Genomic DNA, 23,331 nt, shown 5'->3' with positions numbered 1-23,331 from the left:
AAGTCTAGATTACAGTTTGCTCTGTTTTTTCAGCTTTATACTTACTTAATGGAATTTGTGTGGAGTAATGCACTTACATGCAGTCAAGCATAGTTCGGATGCCACCTGGCCCGTCAGAGCATAGAAAAGTATTGAGGGAAATTCAGAACGCTGTACTTAAAAAAAAAAAAAAAAAAAAGAACATTCAAACTCTGATTTTAACCACCTGTTGTAATTCTGGACACTTGTTGCAGAAAGCTTGTTCTTAAAGATGCATGCATCTTGACCTAATGCAGCCAGGGGCTGATGGGAGTTACAGTTCAAAACATCTGAAGGGCACCAAAACATCTGGAGGGCACCAGTTGGCAAAGGCTGACCTTTTCACAACTGGCAAAGCTCTGATGTGCACAGAGTTATCCTATGTATGAGAGGGAATGTAAGTAAGCTCCATTGGGTTTGATGGAACTTACTACCAGGTAAGTGAGTATTGGGTTGCAGACTTAGTCATGCTTAAGAGTAGTTGACAAGTCCGATTGATTTCAGTGCATCCACTCTAAACATGACTAAGTTTGGTTCCAACCCAATATTTTTAAGAAGGCTGACTTTTTTAAAAAGTGAAAAGTAGCTTCAGGACACAGTTTTGAGTGAAGGTGTTTGTGTGTGGAGGGAGAATGCTTAGCCATTTCCTCACTAGTTTTTTGTCTACTCAAAATCACAGCTGTATTTTATCCTATAGGATTACAGATGTAAACCTCCCACATGGGGGGGGGGAGAAGCTTGATAATGAATCTGAGCAGAAAAATGGCAAGTGGGGTTAAGCACTTCCTTCTTTGTGCAAGTCTTCAGCACAAAATTACATCTCCTAAAAATGTTTTCCAGTTAAATAGCAGAGCTTCCTTATCCACATTTTAGCTGCAGGGAAATATATAGGTAACATTAAATACCTCTGAATTCCCAAACAAGAATTTTCAAATTCCATTTTGTTCACCCTGGGGGTATAGTTACTGCAGTTTTGTCTATATATTTATAAATCAATGTAAATAAGAATGTGAGTCTGCTTTAATTTACCAGAGCCTTGATGTAACTGATACTTAGAAATACAGAGCATTAAGCTTTGTAAAGTGCAATATTATTGCAGGGCACATGTCCAATTTTTAAAACACTATATAGATTGAAGACAGATGAGCTTTTCAGAATTATTTTAAGGCCCATTTTGATTAAATGCCTTAGATGCAGTTTCCAATGGAAATTAATTTCATTGATGTAAAAACAAATGGACTCCAACCCACAAAATCAGCTGCAAGTTCATGTTCAATGCAACACTTGAAAGGGAATGGAGCAAGCCCAAATTGTGACTGGAAGGAACGCAGACTTTTTTATGCTTTGCTGCACAAATATAATTACTTTGTTAAAGCTCCATATTGGTAGGGTTTTGAATACAAGTGAGAGAGTATGTATGTGGTAGGGGAGGGAATAATTGGATGTTCACTAAAGAAATGTATTTGCAGAGACCTACAAGGGGTAAGTGCATTTCTATACAGGACTTTAACTTAGTGTTTTTGCAGCCAAATCGGTTGCTACTCGTAACTGATGAGTCTGTCTATTTAAATGTTAGACATACGATTCAGATATTTATATATGCCCTCAGTCTACAGAAAATTGCCTCTGAACTCATTGAGCTCATCCAGCATTTGTCAGGTGTGAACTGTTGAGCTGCTCACAGATCACAGTAGTGCCGTCTGTTGTGTATAGTGGTGATTTCTTTCAGCAGGGGAAGTGGAAGAACACAGGCACAAATGCCAACTATTGCAGCATGATTATCATTATGATTTGCAACAAAGTGTTGCAGTGGCCAAACCATGCTACAGAAAAACCCCTTCCACCTGTTTTTACACCCTCCCCCAAAACAGTCAGTCAGCATTCTGTGGCCAGTTAATATGCTCAGACCTCCTTGGGCTTTGGGGTTCCTCAATTAGCATTTTTTCCTAAATAATTTTGATGTTCCCCTAAGCTCTATTGAAACCTCCCTTTGGTGCATGGATGGTAACATTTTGGCTACATAAGCAAGGCCAGTCCAATACTGAAAACTAGAAAGAGGAAATGATTATGGTGATTTGTGCATTCCTTCAAGGGGCTAAGAATGCTGTAGTTAGGGTTATCTTTTTTCTATCTTTCCAACAACTCTGTGAAATAGGTTCAGAGCTAATGACTGGCCCCCAGTGATCTTCATTAACCCAGGTCTTCCTAGCACAAGTCCAACACCTTATCTACAACTTACTGCAAAGCTCACGGAGTCATGTGCTGTTACCAGTGGTGACTGGTGCCAGTTGTGACTAGTTGGTCAGAAGGCAGGAAGCCCAAACATTTGGTGGAGCCAGAGTCGATGCCAGGTAGAGCCAGCTAGTTCTAGTTTTGCCCCCATCATCTTCCCTGCTGACTTCTACAAGGGTCATGCTGAGTTAGTGGAGGAGGAGCTGACAGGTTGAGCCTCCCCTGAACTAGCTGTAGGTAGGAAGACGGCTGAAGACAGTCTGAGGTTGATGGGCCACTGTCCCATTTTCCCTGATGGACCAGCCTCCGCTGGCTGTTACTTAATCTTCTGAGAACACATGTGCAGTGTGCTTCCATGATGCTTGCTCCCCATATTCCAAATGGTTTGACTGGAGCCTTGCATAAGCCTAGCTAGATTTCTACTTTTGAGTTTGGTGATGTTCCAGGTGTTTGCCAAGGATGTTTCTCATGTATCCTCTTGAGCATAGCCATGTCTCATTGGAAATACACAGAACTGTAATGAGCACGTGGCTACTACAGGGACAGGGCACCTGTGGCCCTCCAGTTGTTGACGGACCACAGCTGCAATCATCCGTGCCACTGGTTATGCTGGCTGGAGCTGATGGAGACCACCGCATCTGGAGGGCCACAGATTCCCCACTCTAAGAGAAGTTTTGGTTTGTGGTTATTTGGCTTGTCAAATATCATGGAAGAGAGGATTGGCACAGTAAGCCTTTGTTACAGATCCTGGGGATGGGGGCCCATGCAGTAGGAGCCACTTTTCCATCATCAGGCAACTCTCTCTAGAGGAGGGGGATCTGTAACTTTCACCTTAGTCTCTATGATAATGTTGGGGAACAGAGAAAGCATGTCCTGTCTTATTTGACATTTTAATTGAAAAGAAAAGCTGAAAGGGGTTTTAACCTTAAGCAGTGTGTTTTTACAAGTGTATGTGGAGAAATAATCTGTCAGTGCAGAGCAGGCTAGGTGCCACAAGAGTTGGTTTAGTGGTTGAACAATCCCACATTAGCTCACACACCTTGCCTTGTTCTGTGCCTCAATAGTTTTTAGTAGAAATGCTTTGCCTAGAGGCATACAATTATTAAGTAAAGGAGACTCTGCTTGCTTAAAGTCTGGAATTATTAGCTCATGGTAACAAGCCTACACTAGAGAGACTGTTGGGTCTTTGTTTTCATGAGTCTACTGTAATTTGCCTTCTCATTTAAAGAGGAAAACCTTTGCTTTGTTTGGGAAGTTAATACTGATATACATAATCACTTGAAAGACTATTTAAAATATTTATACAGTTAAAAAAATCCAGGTTTCAAGCAGTGTTTACATGCCTTTGCATTAAAATTCAACTGTAGGGATAAAAAAATGGTTTCTTTTCAAAATGACCAATATAGATGGGTCTGGGCTTAAAATTAGACAATAAAATACTTGTACGCCCTGTAGGACTGGTAGGGAAGAAAGATGGTTCTTCTCCCTCTATCTGTTTTTTTAATAAGTAAATACCTTGAGCACACAATTTGAAAAAAATATTGTGTAGCATTGACACAGACATGACAATAAATGTATCACTTGCAGTTGTGTTATTCTTTTAAAAAACAGATGTTGGGTGGCATTTTCATTGGGACCACAGAAAAGGGAAAGTTTAACCTTTTCTCTATCGTTGCAGACTCAACGTAACTGCTTTTCCCAAACCTACTATTAGTGTCAGGAAGGAAGCCTCCATTCACACCAATGGAGGTTTTCCTCCCAGGGCTTGTAGCCGCTTCAGGATGGAGGTTGTTCATCAGATTGCAGCTGTGGAGGAAAAGGTTACACCTGCCCTCTCAGCATGCCGCAGTTCTTGGGGAAATTGTAGCCCCTATACCTGTGATGACAAGTTTCATTTGATCTGCTTATATCATCAGCCGTTCATAGATGCACGTATACTTGCAAATATGGATACATCGGCACTTGATGTATTATAGGGAAGGTACATGAACATTATCGCTACAATCTGTTACATGCATTTGGCTTCCTGGCCCTGAAGTCAGTTAATCAAACATAAATGCTGCAGGAAGTTCATGCAGATCACATACAATATATATGTGCCACTTTATATCAGCACATTCACTTTATGGAAAGTGTTAAAACAGAGTAAGGATGGAATTTTCTGAAAATCCAGATATTGAGCTTATCCACACTGATTTTTCTAATTCTTGTCTTGCTCCTTAATTTCAATGAGAACAGTTATTTTTATACCAGTTCAGCTACAAATGTGAGCAGTTCTCACATATTATATGCTTTATTGTATGTATTTTATACACATAGAGTTGTCTTCAACCAAGTCCTACTCATTGTAGACCCATTGAAATTTATGAACCCGAGTTATGTCCATTAATTTCAATGGGTCTACTTGTGAGTTGGACTAGTATTGAATACTGGCCATATACACACAGTTTCATAAAGTAACCAGCACATAAACAGGTACATATAACAATGCATGTAACTGTGTAAAATATGTATGTGTTAATACTTATACAATTATGCTGCAGAATGAGGCTTTTGTACATATTTTACATTTAATATATATATTTTGCATATACAGTAATATCTCAGTTAATGAAGTATATGCGTTCCTGGACATTACTTCTTTTACAGAAACTTTGGTACCAGCAATAGGAATAACATGGAAAGAATAGGGATAGGCTCCTACACCACAAAAAAGAAGAGCAGTTCAACATATTTCAGAAAAACTTTTTATTCAAAACTAACAATACGCATGTCTGAAATGAAACAACCAGGTCAGGTAAGCCTTGCATACGGACCACTTGAACCCTTCTTCCAAAATGCATCCAAGGATGCCTGCCTTGCCTTTTTTTCGTTTATCATGCAGCATCTTGATAGAGCAATCCAAAGCTTTGAGCACAGTTCTCCTCTCCATATACTCAAGCAGGTAGGCAAGGAACAGCCGCCACCACCACTCTGTGTTTGGTCTCTCTCTTTGCCATCCTCCCCTATATTCAAGCAGATGTGTCTGCAGTAAACGGTGTTTCCAGGGCACCCGAAGCACTGTTTACTGCAGAGGTGCCTGCACCACCTGGCAGAAAGTGCCATTCCAGCCACGCATGAGAGAGCTGCCTGTAGCAGCCGCGATCATATGCACAATCTCTGCATCTGATGCAGATCTCCATCTTTACTGCTTAATTGTTAATGGGATGTTAACTAGGATGCGCTTCAGAATGCACATACATTTCACATTCCATGCCAAATAGTCAACTATGCATGCAAGACGAAGACTGCAATCCTAGCCGCAGTTGCTGCTCGGTGGGGCTACTGCCACATCCACATCCCTGCTGAGCTTGCCAGCCATGCAGAAGGTGAGGGAATAGGAGGCAATTAAGACTGGCACAGTAACTGTGTCAGGCTTGGGCCCAATGCTGTCATGTGATACATTCACAATGTTGCCAAACAGAATTTTGAAAATCACACTTTTTCATTCAGATTTTTACATCTTTTTATTCATTGTGGTTAGGACAGAAAGTAAAAAGTGTAAGGATAAAGGATTAAGTGAACCATTCTTTAATTTATTTATTTTATTTAACAAAAATTATATACTGCTTGATTGTCAAGTCGTATATTATGGTCACAGACCAGCAAACAGCTTGATTGTGAAAAACCTCTGAGTGGTTAATCATGCTAGAAGAAAATGTTAATAAACCTTTTTTTATATGTACAAATAATTAGATTGGTGACTGCCTGGTATTCCTGTAGAATATAGCAGGCAGCCTTATGCATGAACTCGTAGGATGAGAAAGTTAAGATAGCATTGCATTAGAGTGCAAGCTTTGTGGCCAGACATATATATCACCAGTGTGATCTGTATAGTACCCAGCACACTGTTGGTGCTTTGTAAATATTATATAGGAATAACAGTAATCTTTGAGGTGTCACTGGTAAGAACTAAGAAGACTTTTCTTCTGAACTTTGACCTGTTCTTTCTGGCTATTTATTACAGGCTGATTACTTCTGGCTTCCAGATACCAGATTTCTTGGGTATCAGATGCACTAATTCATTGGATTTGTTACCATAAAGACAGAGGGATCATGTGGTCCCCATGCGTATCCCTGCTAATTTAAATGTTAGACTGTGCATCCACAATTATTTAATTCTTTTATTAATGAGTACACATAAAATTGGGCCCTGAAATTGTGTGTGTGGGGGAAAAGAACCAACAAAAACAGTAAATTCCCCAACTGCAACACAGATGCATACTAGCACAGCTGAGGGTAAGAGTGAGGACAGCAGGTAGCTTATTTGCTATTTTTTAATATATACAAATAATTTCCTTTTTACCCAAGACGCCTATTCCCAGGCTCATTCAATCAATTTCAGAAAACATTTTGGCTCTGGAACATGTAAGTAAAATTCCAACCATATGGGCTCTTGAGAATTACCTGTGCAAATGGCACAAGTCAAGCCAAAACAAGTTTCTGTCAAATGGCCTAACACCTAGGTTTATTATGAAGGTAGAGAGTTCTCTAAAGGGCCTGTAAGCAGTACAGAAAGGGCTGGCTGTGGGGCTCTAGGCAGTTATCTGGGAGCTGCTTCTTTTATGTTAGTCACCTTGAGAATCAGCTCTCCCATTACATAAAAATATGAGTTTCAATGAGTCACAAATGTTAAACGTTTTTTTTTCTAAAGACAGACAGTGGGCTCATGCCAATCTGCAAATGCCTTATTCAGTGGTAGAGTTTACTGTAGCTTAAAGCCCTAATACAGTAAACCCCTTGATGTGCATGCAAATGTTTGGGCATACACAGCAGAATTTGGTTTTGCGTTTTTGCTTTCAGCCAACAACTGCTCCTAGCATTTCAAGCTGGCTTTTAAACTGAGCAGTACTTAAATATCAGCTTGTGATGTGGCTTCAGGGTGTGGTGATCAACAAAAGTAAACAAACCATTTAATTATCCATAGTTTTCAGAAGTGGCATTCTGGGAAAAAATCAGGCCTGACTTAAGTAACAACTGCAAAATAAGCACCATATCATTGTACTGTGGCTGTCAGTGCTGATGAATAATAAATACCCTTAGTGACTTAGGATCTGGATATCTGATGGAGCATTTCTCTATATATTGGAATACTTTTCTCCATATTGGCCAGTTTGTACCTTGAGATCAGTTGACATGACTTTGCTTGCTGGGACACGAGACAACCTTCTCAGTGATTTTGCCATGGCTATGGAACTTCCCCAAAGGATGTGGATGGCAACATCACTAATGGACTTTTGATAGAAAACAAATTGAGATAAAAAAATTAAAATGATATAACACTGATTTGATAATGTACATTTATAACAAATGTAAATGTAAAAAGTAACAAACAAACTTAATCTATCTTATCTCAATACAGTAAATCCAAATGTGTTTCGACCAACAGGGTCTTCATCATTATCACTAATGTATGAGTATGTACATATGCTGTTTGGCATATACACAAATTATGATTTCTAAAATATTTTAAACAACCAAACTTAAGCATTTAAAATATATTGGGGGGGGGGGAAATCAAATCAATTCAGTTCCCATTTAAAGCTGAATCTATCAAATTAACACTTTCCAAAACAATATGAGAACTGAACACAGCTATCCTTTGAAATTCCGAAGTATCCAAATCTTGCATTGCAGTTCTCCAGCCAATGCATCTGTTAGGGGAAAGTGCATATAAATAAACATATTTGTGAAAATAACATACAAAAATGCATTCTATTAGCAAAAATTGCTTGCAAAAATGTTTGCATTAGTTAAAACTGCCTACAAAAATATGTGTTAGTACTAAATTAGCATTAAAATGCTGAACAGTTTTCATGAACTTTTTTTTCATGCAAATTGCTGCAGAAATGTGGAGAATCGAATTTCAGACTGGAAAAATGAGAAACCAAAATTTACAGATTCTTTCATCTATAATCTGCATAAGTCAGAAGTAACAACACCCAGTTAGGGCGATTGTAACCATCCATATCTTATCAAAACATTGGCCAGGGCCAGCACAAACTGACTCTGAAGCAAAGCTGTGAGCTGCCCTTCAGGTCAGAATATATATCTACCATGACCCAACTCACTGGACAGCAGGGAGTACTGTATTTTACCAGAATCAGTCCTCACTCATAAGTCAACAGTTTTATTGTATTGATTATATTTATTATTGTTTTTTAAAAACTTTTTTGGATTGTTTTATTATGATTAGACAGACCCTCCATGGCGCAGAGTGGTAAGCGGCGGTAATGCAGCCAAAGCTCTGCTCACGGCCAGAGTTCGATTCCAACGGAAGGAGGAAGTCGAATCTCTGGTAAAAGGGGTCGAGGTGCACTCAGCCTTCCATCCATCCGTGGTCGGTAAAATGAGTACCCGGCATATGCTGGGGGGTAAAGAAAGGCTGGGGAAGGAACTGGCAATCCCACCCCACATATACGGTCTGCCTAGTAAACGTCGCAAGACGTCACCTAAGAGTCGGAAACGACTCGCACTATAAGTGCGGGGACACCTTTACCTTTTTATTATGATTAGAAACCAGTTTGAGACCTTTTGGTGAAAAATAAAATAAATAAATATGTAGGATTAATTCAGATGTGACACCCAACCATGATTAGGAAACTTATTTATAGTTTGGCATAAGGGTTACTGAAGCAACCCAAAGCCAGAGACTCCCAAGGTGAGGGCTTGAGAGTCTCACAAAATGAGGCCTGAGGACATCACAAAGAGAGGTGTGCTGGTGCCACAGGGTTGGCAACTTTTGAAAGACAAAAAGCAAATACATTTGTTTTATTTATTCAGTTTATGACCTGCTTTCTACATGTGTGTCATGGTGATTTACAAACAGCTAAAACAGCTAAAAATAGTTTTTAAAGCAGTACAGAAAAATAACTGAGGATAGTTTTTAAAACAATACAAAATGAACACCTAAGGCAGAGACTTTTTCATTCAGCTGGAAAAGCCTGCAGAAACAGGAATGTCTTCAGTTGTTTGCGGAAAGTACAACTACTTTTGGGAATGCTGTCTGTCTGAATGAATAATTTACTATGGTCACAGACCAAATGATTAAAATCAGTATAAAAAGCCACAAAAATTAAAATACATATAAAACACAACTTCTGATAATTACTACAAATAAATACAAATTAAGTAGTTTGTTAGTCAGCCCCTTTTCTTTTTAATCTATTTTAAAACAATTTGGCCCCATTTCTTCATAATGTTGAGTCTCATGCTCTCAAATTATCTAATGTTAACATACATTGCTTTTGTATGCTGATGCTACTGTACTGTTATGCTTGTCCAGAATAGGGTTTAATCGGTTATTATCCGCTTTTGGCACCTACTGTTCTAATAATAATCTGATTGTTAATTACTGTAAATCTAACGTTTTAGTGTTTTCCAAAGCTCGAATGCTGTCTGGAAAATGCAAGATGTGCTCTTTTTGAGTGTGGCTGGAAGCCTTTAGCATACAGTTCATTAGATAGTTGGCCGCTGGAATCCCCACTAAGTGAAAAATGCATAAGTTACAAGAAAACTACGGTGATCAGGTTTAGCATAGCTAGACACAAGAAAAGCTATTTTTATTTTATACTACACACCATAAGGTGGTGTCACTTTGAGAGCTGATGTCATGGTTTCCCCAAAGATGGCAAAATGCCACGTGTCCTCTCGACCCTTGCCCTTCTTGGCTTATTAAAGCTTGCCAAGGGGGTCTGACCAAGTGGATCCAGGGTGTGGTCAACGCATTACTGCGAGAGGGAGTGGTTCCAACCGCCTTGAAAGAGGTGGTGATTCGACCATTCCTGAAAAAGTCCACCCTGAACTCATTGGTTTGTGACAACTACTGACCGGTTCCAAATACCCCCTTCTTAGGGAAGGTGATTGAGACGGTTGTGGCGCAGCAACTGCAAGTACTGTTGGATGAAACAGATTATCTTGATCCATCCCAGTCTGGGTTCAGGCCCAGTTATGGGACTGAATTGGCCTTGGTCGCCCTGATGGATGACCTTTATCAGGAGAAGGACAGGGGGAGTGGAAACCTGTTTTTCTTGCTTGATCTCTCAGCGGCTTTTGATACCATTGACCATAGTATCCTTCTGGGCCGACTTGGTGAGCTGGGTATTGGAGGCACTGTTTTACAGTGGTTCCGATCCTATCGCCAGGGTCGTTCTCAGAGAATAGCATTGGGTGACTGTTTTTTGGCCCCCTGGCAGCTGTGCTGTGGGGTGCCGCAGGGTACCATCTTGTCCCTCATGCTGTTTAACTTCTATATGAAGCCCTTGGGAGCAGTCATCAGGAGCTTTGGGGCGAGGTGTCAGCAGTATGCTCAGAACACCCAGCTCTTTTTCTCTGTAACATCTGAATCGGGAGAGGCCATGCAAGCCCTGGACTGCTGCCTGGACTCTGTGGTGGGCTGGACGAGGGCCAATAAACTGTGTCTGAATCCTAGCAAGACGGAGGTGCTGTGGGTTGGTGGTTCCCGAGTTCAGATGATTGGTCGGTTGTCTGCTTTGGATGGGTACTCCCTCTGAAAGAGCAGGTTTGTAGTCTGAGGGTGCTCCTGGATCCATCTTTGTCACTAGAGGCCCAGGTGACCTCCGTGGCTACGAGTTCCTTTTACCAGCTTCGGCTGATAAGAGAGCTGTGGCCATTTCTGGACTGGGATAGCCTAACCACTGTTGTCCACGCACTGGTAACCTCTAGGCTGGATTACTGTAATGCACTCTATGTGGGGCTGCCCTTGAGGTTGGTCCGGAAGCTGCAACTGGTGCAAAATGTGGTGGTGAGACTGCTCACTGGAGCAGGGTATTGCCAACATGTCACCCCACTGCTGAAAGAATTGCACTGGCTGCCCATTTGATACCAGGCCAAGTTCAAGGTTCATTTCTGGTGTACAAAGCCCTAGATGGAGGCGCTGTGGGTTGGTGGTTCCCGAGTCCAGATAATTGGTCAGTTGCCTGCTTTGGACCGGGTCGTACTCCCTCTGAAAGAGCAGGTCCGTAGTCTGGGGGTGCTCCTGGATCCATCTTTGTCGCTTGAGGCCCAGGTGACTTCAGTGGCTAGGAGTGCCTTTTACCGGCTTTGGCTGGTGAGACAGCTGCGGCCGTTTCTGGACCAGGATAGCCTGCCCTTGAGGTTGGTCCGGAAGCTGCAGCTGGTACACAATGCGGTGGTGAGACTGCTCACTGGAGCAGGGTATCGCCAACATGTCACCCTGCTGCTGAAAGAATTGTACTGGCTGCCCATTTGCTACCGGGCAAAGTTCAAGGTTCTAGTTTTGTCGTACAAAACCCTATATAGCTCGGGACCAGGATACCTGAAAGACTGTCTTACACCTTATATACCCAGTCGATCACTGCGCTCTGCAGATGAGGGCCTCCTGCAGATACCATCTTATCAGGAGGTTCATTCTGCACAATATAGGAAATGGACCTTTAGTGTGGCAGCACCTACCCTGTGGAATTCCCTTTGAATATTAGGCAGGCGCCATCTCTGCTATCTTTTCGGTGCCTTTTGAAGACTTTCCTCTTTCAACAAGCCTTTTAAGTTGAGACCTATCCCAGTCTGCATTTGTGTCAGAATTGTTTAATATGTTTTTAATAATGTTTTTAACCCTTTTAAAAAGTTGTTTCTTTAAAAAAATGTTTTTAATGCTATTTTGTTTTAATGTATTTTAAGATCTGTTTTTATGATGTTTTAAATTCTTTTAGTGCTTTGTTTGCCGTCCTGGGCTCCTGCTGGGAGGAAGGATGGGATACAAAATAAATAAATAAATAAATGCATTTTTAAATTAAACAAAAAAAATCACCTTTTGAATCAAATTCTTTAAAAGTTGAAATTCAGGTTTAGAAGAGTCAAGCTCCTCATGCAAATAAAAAAAATATTACTCATCACTGATTTTCTGTCCAAAAAAAGACTGAATTCAGAGCAGAGTACTGGAGATTGTAGAAAATTACCATAAAATAATAAGGAAATAACTGCACAATATTGTACATGTCTACTCAGAAGAATTCAATGGGATTTACACTCAGGCAGGTAGGTATAGGATTGCAGTCTCAGTCTCAAAACTATACTTTCTGAGAACATTTTTCAGAGACTTTACTGCAATATTAAAAAGGTCTTTCCAGAAATCTTTCAACCAGCCACCTGAAACAACAAAGTTACTCTGAACTGAAAGTTCAAATACCATAGGGATTTTTAAAATGTTTGACATTCACAATTTTGATTTTCAATGTGCAATTTTAAAATTTGAGTGTTTGAGTTTTGCTTGAATGTGTTTCAGCTCTGTTTATTCTCCCTTACTTCTAGGCCTGTCCCAGGCTCATTATCATCATTACTGCACCTTCACAACCGGCAACGACAGCCAATGCCTGCCTCTATGCCTGGGACACTACCTAATCCTACCATGCCTGGATCCTCTGCAGTTTTGATGCCTGTAAGTATACCTGTTCTTTATACAACATTTTGATGATGATGATGATGATGATGATTTAAGGTATTTTTAACTTACAGTTCAGATGTAGTCTCCCAGAGCAGCTTACATGCAATTAAAATAAGTCAGTTTCTGCCTGCAGGCTTACAATCCAGGAAGACATGGCACAAAGGAAAAAGGGATGGGGAGGGAAGAGAAGAGAGGGGAAAGCAAACGTAGGTTACAATATTTAACGCTAAATAGATGTGCATTTATTTACATATTACCACATACCATAAATGTATGACACTTCATTAAAAGCAGAAAATTAAATAATACCACAATTTTAAATCAGAAACTTGTGCAAGGTATTATTTCACTTCCAATGAAATTTAGTATGCCCTAGACCAACAAGCTACTTGCCCACGGGTTTGTGCTGGCCCTGTGAAATGTTTGGCTTTGAACAGCTAACTTCCATGCATAACAAATTGCTCTTAATAGTCTAATTCATTTCACAAACAGATTGCCACGCAATGAGGGTTGTTGCTATTTGAGAAAAACAAGTCTGGGGCTGCAATCCTATTCACACCTACCTGGGAGTAAGTCTCATTGAACTACTTTTGAGCAGACAGGCATAGGATTACACTTTAAATCCCTGATTGATTCTACATGTCTTTAGAGCCAATCCTATATTTGTGGAGCTATATTCTAGTGCTGAGCCCTAATGGCCCTCCCAAATTTGCACCCCATTTACAAGTGGAGAGCCTGAGTGGAGCATTTGGGAGCAGTAGGATTCTTTGAACATCTTACCATTTTAGGTGTGAAGCTTTCTTTTTTTCTTTTTCTTTTACTGTTTGAACACCACCACCTGTGGCAGTAGTGGTCTCCTTTATGTAGCTGCCTGCAGCTCCCCACCTTCACCTCCAGAACAGCCTGGAACAATGCTGCATCTGGGAATATCTGGGTAGGAAAATGCAGGTAGCTACTGAGAAGAGTTTCCCCCACTACAACGAGCATCAGCACTAATACATTAAAAGAAAATAATAAAAAGTTGTGTTCCACAATTGATAGGTCCCTCAACTTTTTACATAATTTCCCCCAAATTTGTTGCCATTTACAAGGTGGCCTGAATATGTCCTCATTGTCTCCCATTCCCCAATTGAAGCCAAAAGTTCAATTTGAGAATTCTCAGCTCACCACTGGTATATTTGTGGTTTACATTCATTAAAGTCATATGAAATTCAGGTCCTCCTTCCTTAACAAAATGCCACAGATGTGGTTAAGCCACATTCAGGTCATGTGCTTTGCATTGCAGTTCCTGTATGTGCTTTCCAACCTGAAAGTCCTTGTAATTGTTCCAATCCTCCAGAAAAGGCAGAACTGCCATTTAGGACCAGTATGTAACTGCTGTAGCAGCATGAAGTACGGAATGTTTACTATGTTTTGATACTGCCTTTTGCTCAAGCTCATAATGGAAGAGCTAGCATTGCCCATCTATCTATCTATCTATCTATCTATCTATCTATCTATCTATCTATCTATCTATCTATCTATCTATCTATCTATCTATCTATCTATCTATCTATCTATCTATCTATCTATCTATCTATCTATCTATCTATCTATCTATCATCTATCTATCATCTATCTATCTATCTATCTATCATCTATCTATCATCTATCTATCTATCTATCACCTTTATTACAATTTCCAAACTTCAGTAAAGTAGTCAAACAATCCCAGGTTTTGGGATGCATAGAATACAGCTTAAATGCAAAATATGTGTGGAATTTTCTTGTAGGCATGGCAGCTACTAAAATATTAGCAGTTTTTTTCTGTCACCCAGTTATCTATATCAGCCAACAGGAAAGATATATAGAACACTGAAGAGTGACTCCTGTAAGGAGTTACCAAGGTTACTATCAATAGCTGTGTTAAATCCTTGTACAATAGATGTGCCACCAATTCAACTACCTATGAATCATAGGGGCAGAACAGCCAGATACATTGCCCCCTGCAAGTCTCTTTCCCTCATTTTTGCTGCATCTACCCCGCAAAAAGACTGGACTTCTAAGGAGCCATATTGTTTCACTAAAAATAACACAATACTTTTAAAGTAAACAATTCTTAAGCATTTATCTTGCACGATGATTACTAGGCACATCATTTTTGTTTTGCTGTATGCATTGGACACTAAAGTCAGGATCATTCAGACCATGGTATTTCCGATCTCTGTGTATGGATGTGAAAGTTGGACAGTGAAAAAAGTGGATAAGAGAAAAACCAACTCATTCGAAATGTGGTTTTGGAGGAGAGCTTTGCAGATACCATGGACTGCGAAAAAGACAAATAATTGGGTGTTAGAACAGATTAAACCAGAACTATCACTAGAAGCTAAAATGATGAAACTGAGGTTATCATACTTTGGACACATAACGAGAAGACATGATTCATTAGAAAAGATAATGCTGAGAAAAACAGAAAGAAGTAGAAAAAGAGGAAGGCCAAACAAGAGATGGGTTGATTCCATAAAGGAAGCCACAGACCTGAACTTACAAGATCTGAACAGGGTGGTTCATGAGAGATGCTCTTGGAGGTCTCTGATTCATAGGGTCACCATAAGTCGTAGTTGACTTGGAGGCACATAACAACAAGCAACAACAAACAGTAATCTAAAGCAGACATGTGAATTCCCCCCTGTTGCCAGGTTCAAAAGCTCCAGTGGGAAAAGCCCCCAATTTTCAAACATTCTACATCATGTATTTTTATATATACCTTAAACAAGTTAGTTTGGGCTCTCCTGACAGATCAGCCATAATTTTATACAGTGATGTTTTAAAAGCCACTTAACCAAGGGTACTGTTTTTTAAAAGGAAGGGAAAGCCGTTACAGAAAATGTCGAGCCTAGGTAACTAATTTGTTCTTCTGGTGAAGAGGCAGTTTTTTTTATTGATTGTCGGACAAAACAATGTTACTGGCTAGATTTTCTGAAACTAGATAAATGCAGTCAGCAAAGTTATTGCCATCCTGGATGGACACAATAAACCTTGCTCTTGCCCATTTAAAGAAAGCCTTTTGAAAATTTATTTTACCTTTCAAATACTATCTGATCTATTTTTCTTTATCCTTCTCAAGATGGAACGACAGATGTCCATGAACTCCAATATAATGGGAATGCAAGGCCCAAACCTCAGCAATCCATGTGCTTCACCCCAAGTCCCTCCAATGCACTCAGAAGCCAAAATGGTAAAATATTGAAAACATGTTTATATGTGTATCTGTTTAAAAGCATTATTATTATGCTGTTAATTTGCTGACCTCCGAGGGCAAGCTGAATATTTAATTTCTACTCATATGATTGTGTGTCTGCTGTAAACGGGTTCCGAGCAGGGGTGGCTCAGTAGATTTTTTTGTGACTCAGTGTGAATTGATGGATGATGATGGGCATTAGGCTGTTAGTTGAAGACATTTTGCTGGAGTATTTGAAGGTTAGAACTGTATCCATGGAAGGTTGTTTTATGGTTATGAGAAAATATTTGGTAGAGTGGAAGGAGGTGTAACAGTCTGTGTCAGTGGATGCTTGAAGAAATGGATATTTGATTCTCTTGCCTGAGCATATGTAATGGGGTTTTGTTTGTTTGGCTTTGTGCATGGCTTTCTCCTGTGTGCATCGATCCTGGGACCTTAGAATATGAAAAAGTAGTGATGGCAAATCAGTCTATTAATGACATATGTCTTTTCCATATGTTCACTAAAAGCCCATTTGGTCCCACTCCCTTATTAATCTGTGATATTTTTTAAGAAAAAAAATGTCTGAGAACATTATTTAAATGCATGTTTTAAACATATTTTCTCTCAAAATGTGCATTTCTAAGTATACTTGCTCTTAAAGTATGTACGTTAAAATGTATTTTGATACACTTTTTTGAGCCAATAACTGCATTGGAATATTCAGGAAGTGAGAAAGGTGATGGATAATTAAGTTCTGATTCGCATGTTAGATGTGATACAATTCACAAAGATGAAATTCCTCAAGCACTGGGAAATCTAGCTTTTGCTATTCATACCAAAACTCACATATACTGCACCATGCATGTATGTGTGTGTGTGTGCACAAACATGTATATATGTATGCATAGACTCTTGATGAGCTCAGTATAACTGCCTAGCTGCTGTCTCAGTCCTTTTCAGGCTTTCCTTTGACACAGCATCAGTGGCATTACTGGCAGTTTCTCTTCCTTCTTCTTTTCTTCCCGGTTTTACTGGCGAATCAAAGCCAAGGAAAGGCCCTGTTCCTACCAGCAACAGGATTATCACCTCATTCACAGCCTTTTTACAGCCTTGTTAGCCTTCACACACTGTCATACAATCTCCCAACAGTGCACCCCAGAGATTCTTTCCCCGAAGGACAGCTCCCACTGACAAGTCTGTATGCTCCAAATCACTTAACCTACAAAGGAAAGGCTGGCTCTCTGTGTTCCACATACTGCAAACAGTCTCATAGAACATAATCAACTGTTTGCTCTGCACAAACCGCTCCGAAGAGCACAAGGCCCAGTCAAGCTTCTGAACAGACTAACCTGCCTCTGCTGCCCTTCTCCGCCATTCCTTTACCTCTACCTGTCCTGCCTAACTTTGAAAAAGGGCCAAGGGGGTCCTTCAGAGTGAGGCCTTCTGAGCAAGGTGGCCAGAACGTTGTTTAAGCCACTGCAACTGGCTGCTGCAGCTCAAAGTTCTGTTTTAAACTTAGATTATTTTTTAGTTTCTTGTAACTTTAAAAAAAAATTAAAGCAGTTAAGCAAACTACGATGGCAACTCAGGCACTATCATGGCCACCTCGCCCAGAACGCCTCAGTCTAACCCCCTTGGTCCTTTCTCTAAAGTGAGATGCAAAGTATTATTTCATTTAGAATAACATTTAGTATGTCATGGACCAATAAACTACTCCAGCCTTGCCCAAGGGATTGTACTGGCACTGTAAAATGTTTGGCTTTGAACTGCTGACCTCCATGCTTATCACAAATTGCTCTTAACAGTCCAATCCATTTCACAAGCAGATTGCCATGCAATGTGGGTTGTTGCTAACCAGAAACAGATTGCCATGCAATGTGGGTTTGAGAAAAACAAGCCTTGGGCTGCAATCCTATTCACACTTATCTGGGAGTAAGTCCCATTGAACTACTTTTGAGCAGATATCCATAGGATTGTACTTTAAATCCTGGGTTGACTCTGCATGGAGCCTGACCTGTATTTATGGAGCTATATTCTAGTGCTGATCCCTAATGGCCTTTGCAAATTTGCCACCCCATTTACAAGTGGAGAATCTGAGTGGAGTATTTCAACAATTTGGGAACAGTAAGATTCTTTGAAAAGCTTACAATGTGAGGCACAAATCTTACTTTTTTTCTTTTACTGTTTGAACACCACTACCTGTGGCAGCAGTGGTCTTCTTTACTGCATCAGCCTGCTGCTCCCCACCTTTCTCACAGTAAGGTGAGGTAAGGAAGGGAGGAGTGTGTGGTGAAGATCCTTGCCAGGCTGGGGGAGCAGCTGGCTAGTGAGCCAGCCAACCTAATGATTAGGTTTGGGGGGCCTGGGGTACATAAATTCGCTATCCTTCCCATGCCCTCCACAAGTCATTCTACCTCATTGTTGACCAAACCCTGTGGCTTCCATGAGATCTATGCTCCCTTGTGCTATAGTCATGTACTTGTTTTAAAGCGTGAAAGTGCAGGACATAGATACCGAAAGTATTGTCAAGATTCTGATACTGGTTTTCAGAGCAGAAAAACACCTCCGGGGAGCTGTTGTATGCACCGATACAAAATGGCATTGTTAAATGGGAGACTCAGGCTGCCAGTGACCAGCATTTCATATTTTCTCCGCATGCTTATAACTGCTTATTGCTGATATGAATGAAAGCACATTTTGAAGTTATTGTTGTTCACCACAGGAGGTGGAGGGAAGCATTTGTCTGCCAGTAGATATGATATGCTGTTATGGTAGACATGAACGGTCACATCTTTACCTCAATATAAATTTTGGTTAGGCAGCCAACCCAAGCCTTTTTAACACCTCAGCTAAAACCACACTTCTGTAAACATGCAGTTGGTTGGCTTAAAGAGCAGATGTAGCCAAAAGAGTTGGCAACACCAGCCAAACAAAATCTGTGGTCAAGGGTTTTTCTCTGCTGTGTGCCATACCGTAATTGTGATGTGCCAAACAGCAACAGCATCTACAGCCCATCTTATTAAATCTTGCTGGATTAGGCTGCGGCAAGTGTTTTTCTCTCTCTCCCTCTCTCTCAAACCCAAGCACTGTTGAGCCAAGCAAAATACTCCTTGGCTGAAGAAGAAAACACCACATTGGCATCTCTTTCAGAGGCTAGTTTCTGCCATTACTTTACCTTCCCCCGCCTTTTTTTTTTAAAAAAAATATGGAATTCTGAGGCTTTAAAAATGAAATTATTGATACATGTGGTGAGAATTCTGTTCTTTAATATGTGCAATTAAGTGATCGCTTTTTAATCTGAGTAAATTTGTTTTGGCTACAGAATCAGATTTGCAAAGGTGTTCCTTTGGCAAGCTTCCCCCCATCCCAGCAGATAATTCCAAGAACCAGCATACAACAGAATGTAATTAACGTGTGGGCTCAATTACTTTAATAGAAGTAATATATAAAAGATTTGTATTGTGCATTTATATACATTAATCATACATGAAATGGAAATGGACTGCCTTCAAGTCAATTCTGACTTATGGCGACCCTATGAATAGAGTTTCGTGGTAAGCGGTATTCAGAGGGGGTTTACCATTGCCTTCCTCTGAGGCTGAGAGACAGTGGCTGGGCCCAGGTCACCTAGTGAGCTTCATGGCTGTGTGGGAATTCGAACCCTGGTCTCCCAGGTCATAGTCCAACACCTTAACCACTACACCACACTGCCTCTCTTCAATCATACATAGTCATACATTAATCATACAATTTTCTTAATATGATATACACTGTAAACAGAGTGCAACTGAAGAAATGCATGTATTACAAAGTGATAAATGTCCAAAAGCTGAGGCTATTACAATTGTAATTGCTTGGAGTCTTCTTTTGCTTTTTAAAAAATTTTTAGCTTACAGTGCAAGCCTATACATGTCTGCTCACAAGTCGATTCTGTTCAGTTCAATGAGCCTTGGTCTCAGGTAAGCGGATATAGAAATGCAGCCTTACAAAGCAATCCTATATTCACATTACGCCAAGACTGCAGATATGCCACTGGTATGCTGCTGAAATGGCCACCATATCCAATGCTTCCTCAGCACAAGAGGGAAGGTGGAAAGCATGCAAGTAGAAAATTAAAACAAAAAACAGTGGGAAAATGCCTGATATGCCAGCAGTGACCCTGGTTACATCACCAGAGCCCACCAGTCAGGAATCTCTACATGTGACATGAACACAGAGGGAATCAGCCAGCACAACCCGAGCCAAGAAACACATCCACTATGTTGACCCACCCCAACATGCAAGAAATGCAGAAAACTAGGCAGCAGTCACAAGCATAGCAAAGGAAGCTCTATGCCTCTGTCAGTCAAAACAACAACAAACATCCTCAGGAGAGCCCTGGTTCAAGCCCCCCCCATTTATCTCCACCCACAACAACAAAAATGGAAGAAAGGCATAGATGGAGGTAGCAGCAGCAAGCATGGGAACGTTGTGTGCTTTGCAAAACAGGGAAATATGCTCAAAAGATTGCTGGTTCAGATCCGAAAAGGTGATTTCCCCCCACACACACAGACACACACTTTTCCCCAGTAACCATTTTTTATGGACAAAGGGTTTGTCAGTACGGTTGTAGAGACACACAGACAAATGCACACATACTCCCAGGAGCACTGACTAAAATACTCGCATGGGAAACCATATCATACACCCCTCATGATTTGATTTGGCTTGTTTATCAAGTGCACACTTTCTTGGCCCCATCAGCTGTACCTGTTGGACAGAGGCCTCTACAGATAAAAGTGGGATGGCGTTGAGAGAGATTGAACAGTGATCAGTGATCAGCAGCTGAATGGCATAATCTCTGGAGTTGGATGCAGAGTAGGTGTTTGTGAGGGAGTGAGAGAGCCGGAGGGAAAGCCAGTGGTGCCACCTGAGAGCTTACCTGGTGCCCATATTTCAGACTCCCCCTTCCACTGCTGGGGAAAGGGGGTAGATGGCAATGACTCTCATCACACCCTTCCCCTTTGGGAGTTGGAGTTAGAGTCAGTGTGTGCAGGGACAGTTTGTTCTGCACATCCAGGCTGCGATTCTATAAGGTCAATATGGTCATGAGTGTTTGACCAGCAGTGAAATATGGTGCCTGTCCTTTGCCAACAGAGAACTAAACTGCCTTTGCAGGGAGTGGGGGAAGAAAGTGCTCCCTGCAGTTGGGAGGGAAGAGCACTAGAGCAATTCCATTGAGATAGTATTCATCTATGGCAAAGGGGCTGAAGGAAAGACATAAACTTTTCAGCAAGTGTTCCCTCTTCCCTTCCTTACCTGTGTGGAGCACTGACACCCCTAGTTGTTTGAGTGGAGTGTTGGTGTTTGGAGCACCAAGGGAGGGTTCTTTTAGGGTTCCAGGCAAAGAAGCGTTGGCATTATGCTTTAGTCCCAATGGGTGTTCTGGAAACACACAGTTTTGGGCAACAGGCTCTTTCTTTATAATGTCCCCAAAAGCTTCTCCTCCTGAGTTCTAATTGTACACAATATGAGGCCAGAGGGATATAGCCCCATGTCATGTGCCCTGTCATCTGAGCTGCAATCTCCCTATGTGGGGATTATGTACTGGTGGTAGTATGCTGTGAAAGATTAAGTGCTAACGAGTTATACTATGTTCTATGCTCTGTTGTGGCAACACAGATGGAGCAACTTGACATATTTTTCATGGTGTATCTGGTGTTCTGCTGATATAGCAGGGTTTCTACCAAATGCAATTGTCCCTCGGCTGGCAGATTTTGCATATAGGATTGCACCCACAGAATCATATTTTTGTGTGATTGCCAAACATTTTTGTGTTTGCTATAGAGTATAACTCATCAGGAAATTATTAGGAGGAAAAATCAAAGGGAAGATTTGGAACCGTGCTAGAGTTGTTAGAATGAAGCAGATCAAGAAATAGCTGTGAAGGAGGTTTGTGCCCTTATGATATAGGAACTGATTATACAGAGAGACACTTAGACACTATGTCAGAATGAATTAGGGTTTTTTTATGTAAATGCATAGACCTTAATAAATTACTTTTGGCTTATACCTGTAACTTTTCAGATATGTGTGTTGATTCTCTTCTTTAGTGCTGTATGAGGTATGATTAATGCTTTAAAATGACAGAAAGTGGAGAAAACCAAGGGGATCAGTATAACAGTTGCCAGCCCTAGTTAGCATGGATTCATAATATTTAGTGGGTGGGGCACAAGGAGCAATCAATGTCATGCTGGGGAAGATATTTATGTTTGGAATTTGTATCCTACCACATGGCTTCAGAGGGCCCTCATGGCATCATAACATTAGAACATAAAGCAGATGTATAAACTGCAGTAAAACATCATCAGTTAAAACTGAAGTCTAAAAATCTCCTAAAGGAACAGAACAACATATCAACAGATAGCATGCAATAGGAGCTATGTAGAAGCTGTCTTGCCAATGAGCTATCCCAGGTAGCTGCAGTATGTGTGTGAATAGTGTATGACACATAGGCAGGGTCAATCTCATGGGCTATTCCCACCTACTTCACAACTCAGGATGGGAAGCTTCCCAATTATGTTAAAAAACTTGAGAAATTGTCCGACGTGATTACTTCTAAGTATGCAATATCTAACCTGTTAAATTAATTGATTTAAATGTTTCTGATTGGTTAATCTAAAAGCAGATTTCTAAAAAAATGTTTTTAATATTGATGTAAGTTATTACTAAAACTCTGAATGGCAGGTTTCCTTATAAAGAAGCACATTGAGAAATAACAGAATGTTTAAAGATGGTCTGGGGGACACACATCGTATAAAAACATCTTCAAGAAACAATTGAAAGAATTGATTCTAATTGACAAGTTATTCACCAAATGAAAGCCTGATTGGTTATATGATTTGGTCACTAATTTACAGCAATCAACACAAATTTTATGGGGTTAATGTTAACGTTCTCCTACACCTACAAAGTAGCTGGCAACTATAATTCTCATAGATTCACATTAGTCGGTGACTGCTCTGTTGACAGTAAAGGCCTAACTGCACCATTAATGCTAATGATATAATTAACAATCATATCATTGTTTTTTAAAAAATTAAAAACTGGGCATGGGATGGGGAATAGTCATTGGCACCAATGGGAGATTCTCCCCCCCCCAATACTAATTGCTGCATGGGGCTGATTTTTACTGGAAGGAAAGTCTTAAACCTCTCCTTGTATGCTGTGGTGCCTATGACTATTACTTCTGCCCTCATGCCCAATATACCATTATTTTGTTCTTAAAAAGAACATCATGTTTGCTAATCACATTTCTACTGTCTCATACAGTTAGGCTCTAAGAAGCTGGTTGTATAGAGCAAGTGCTGTTCAGGCATTCTGTTGAGCAAGTGAAGGCACAAACTGTGTAGACAGCGTGGGAGAGCACACATCCAGT

At 40.6% G+C, this 23,331-nt stretch overlaps 1 protein-coding gene across 23 annotated transcripts in view; it reads left to right on the top strand.

The window, feature by feature from the left end:
* Positions 1-23,331, top strand: part of CREB5 (cAMP responsive element binding protein 5) — a 400,244-nt gene that overhangs the window by 280,795 nt on the left and 96,118 nt on the right. For all 23 annotated transcript variants that reach the window (XR_009758052.1, XM_061585909.1, XM_061585921.1 and 20 more), the window contains 2 exons: positions 12,580-12,706; positions 15,819-15,929. Coding sequence is in view for 22 of the 23 variants with exons in the window: in XM_061585909.1 (XP_061441893.1) it covers positions 12,580-12,706; positions 15,819-15,929 (238 nt within the window). In the remaining variant the exon portion in view is untranslated. The remainder of the gene's footprint in view (positions 1-12,579; positions 12,707-15,818; positions 15,930-23,331) is intronic.

This window comes from Rhineura floridana, chromosome 10, assembly GCF_030035675.1.
Source record: "Rhineura floridana isolate rRhiFlo1 chromosome 10, rRhiFlo1.hap2, whole genome shotgun sequence".
In the NCBI taxonomy this organism is placed as follows: domain Eukaryota; kingdom Metazoa; phylum Chordata; class Lepidosauria; order Squamata; family Rhineuridae; genus Rhineura; species Rhineura floridana.
Note: the sequence above shows the minus strand (reverse complement) of the source record. Positions and strands in the feature narration are given on the sequence as shown.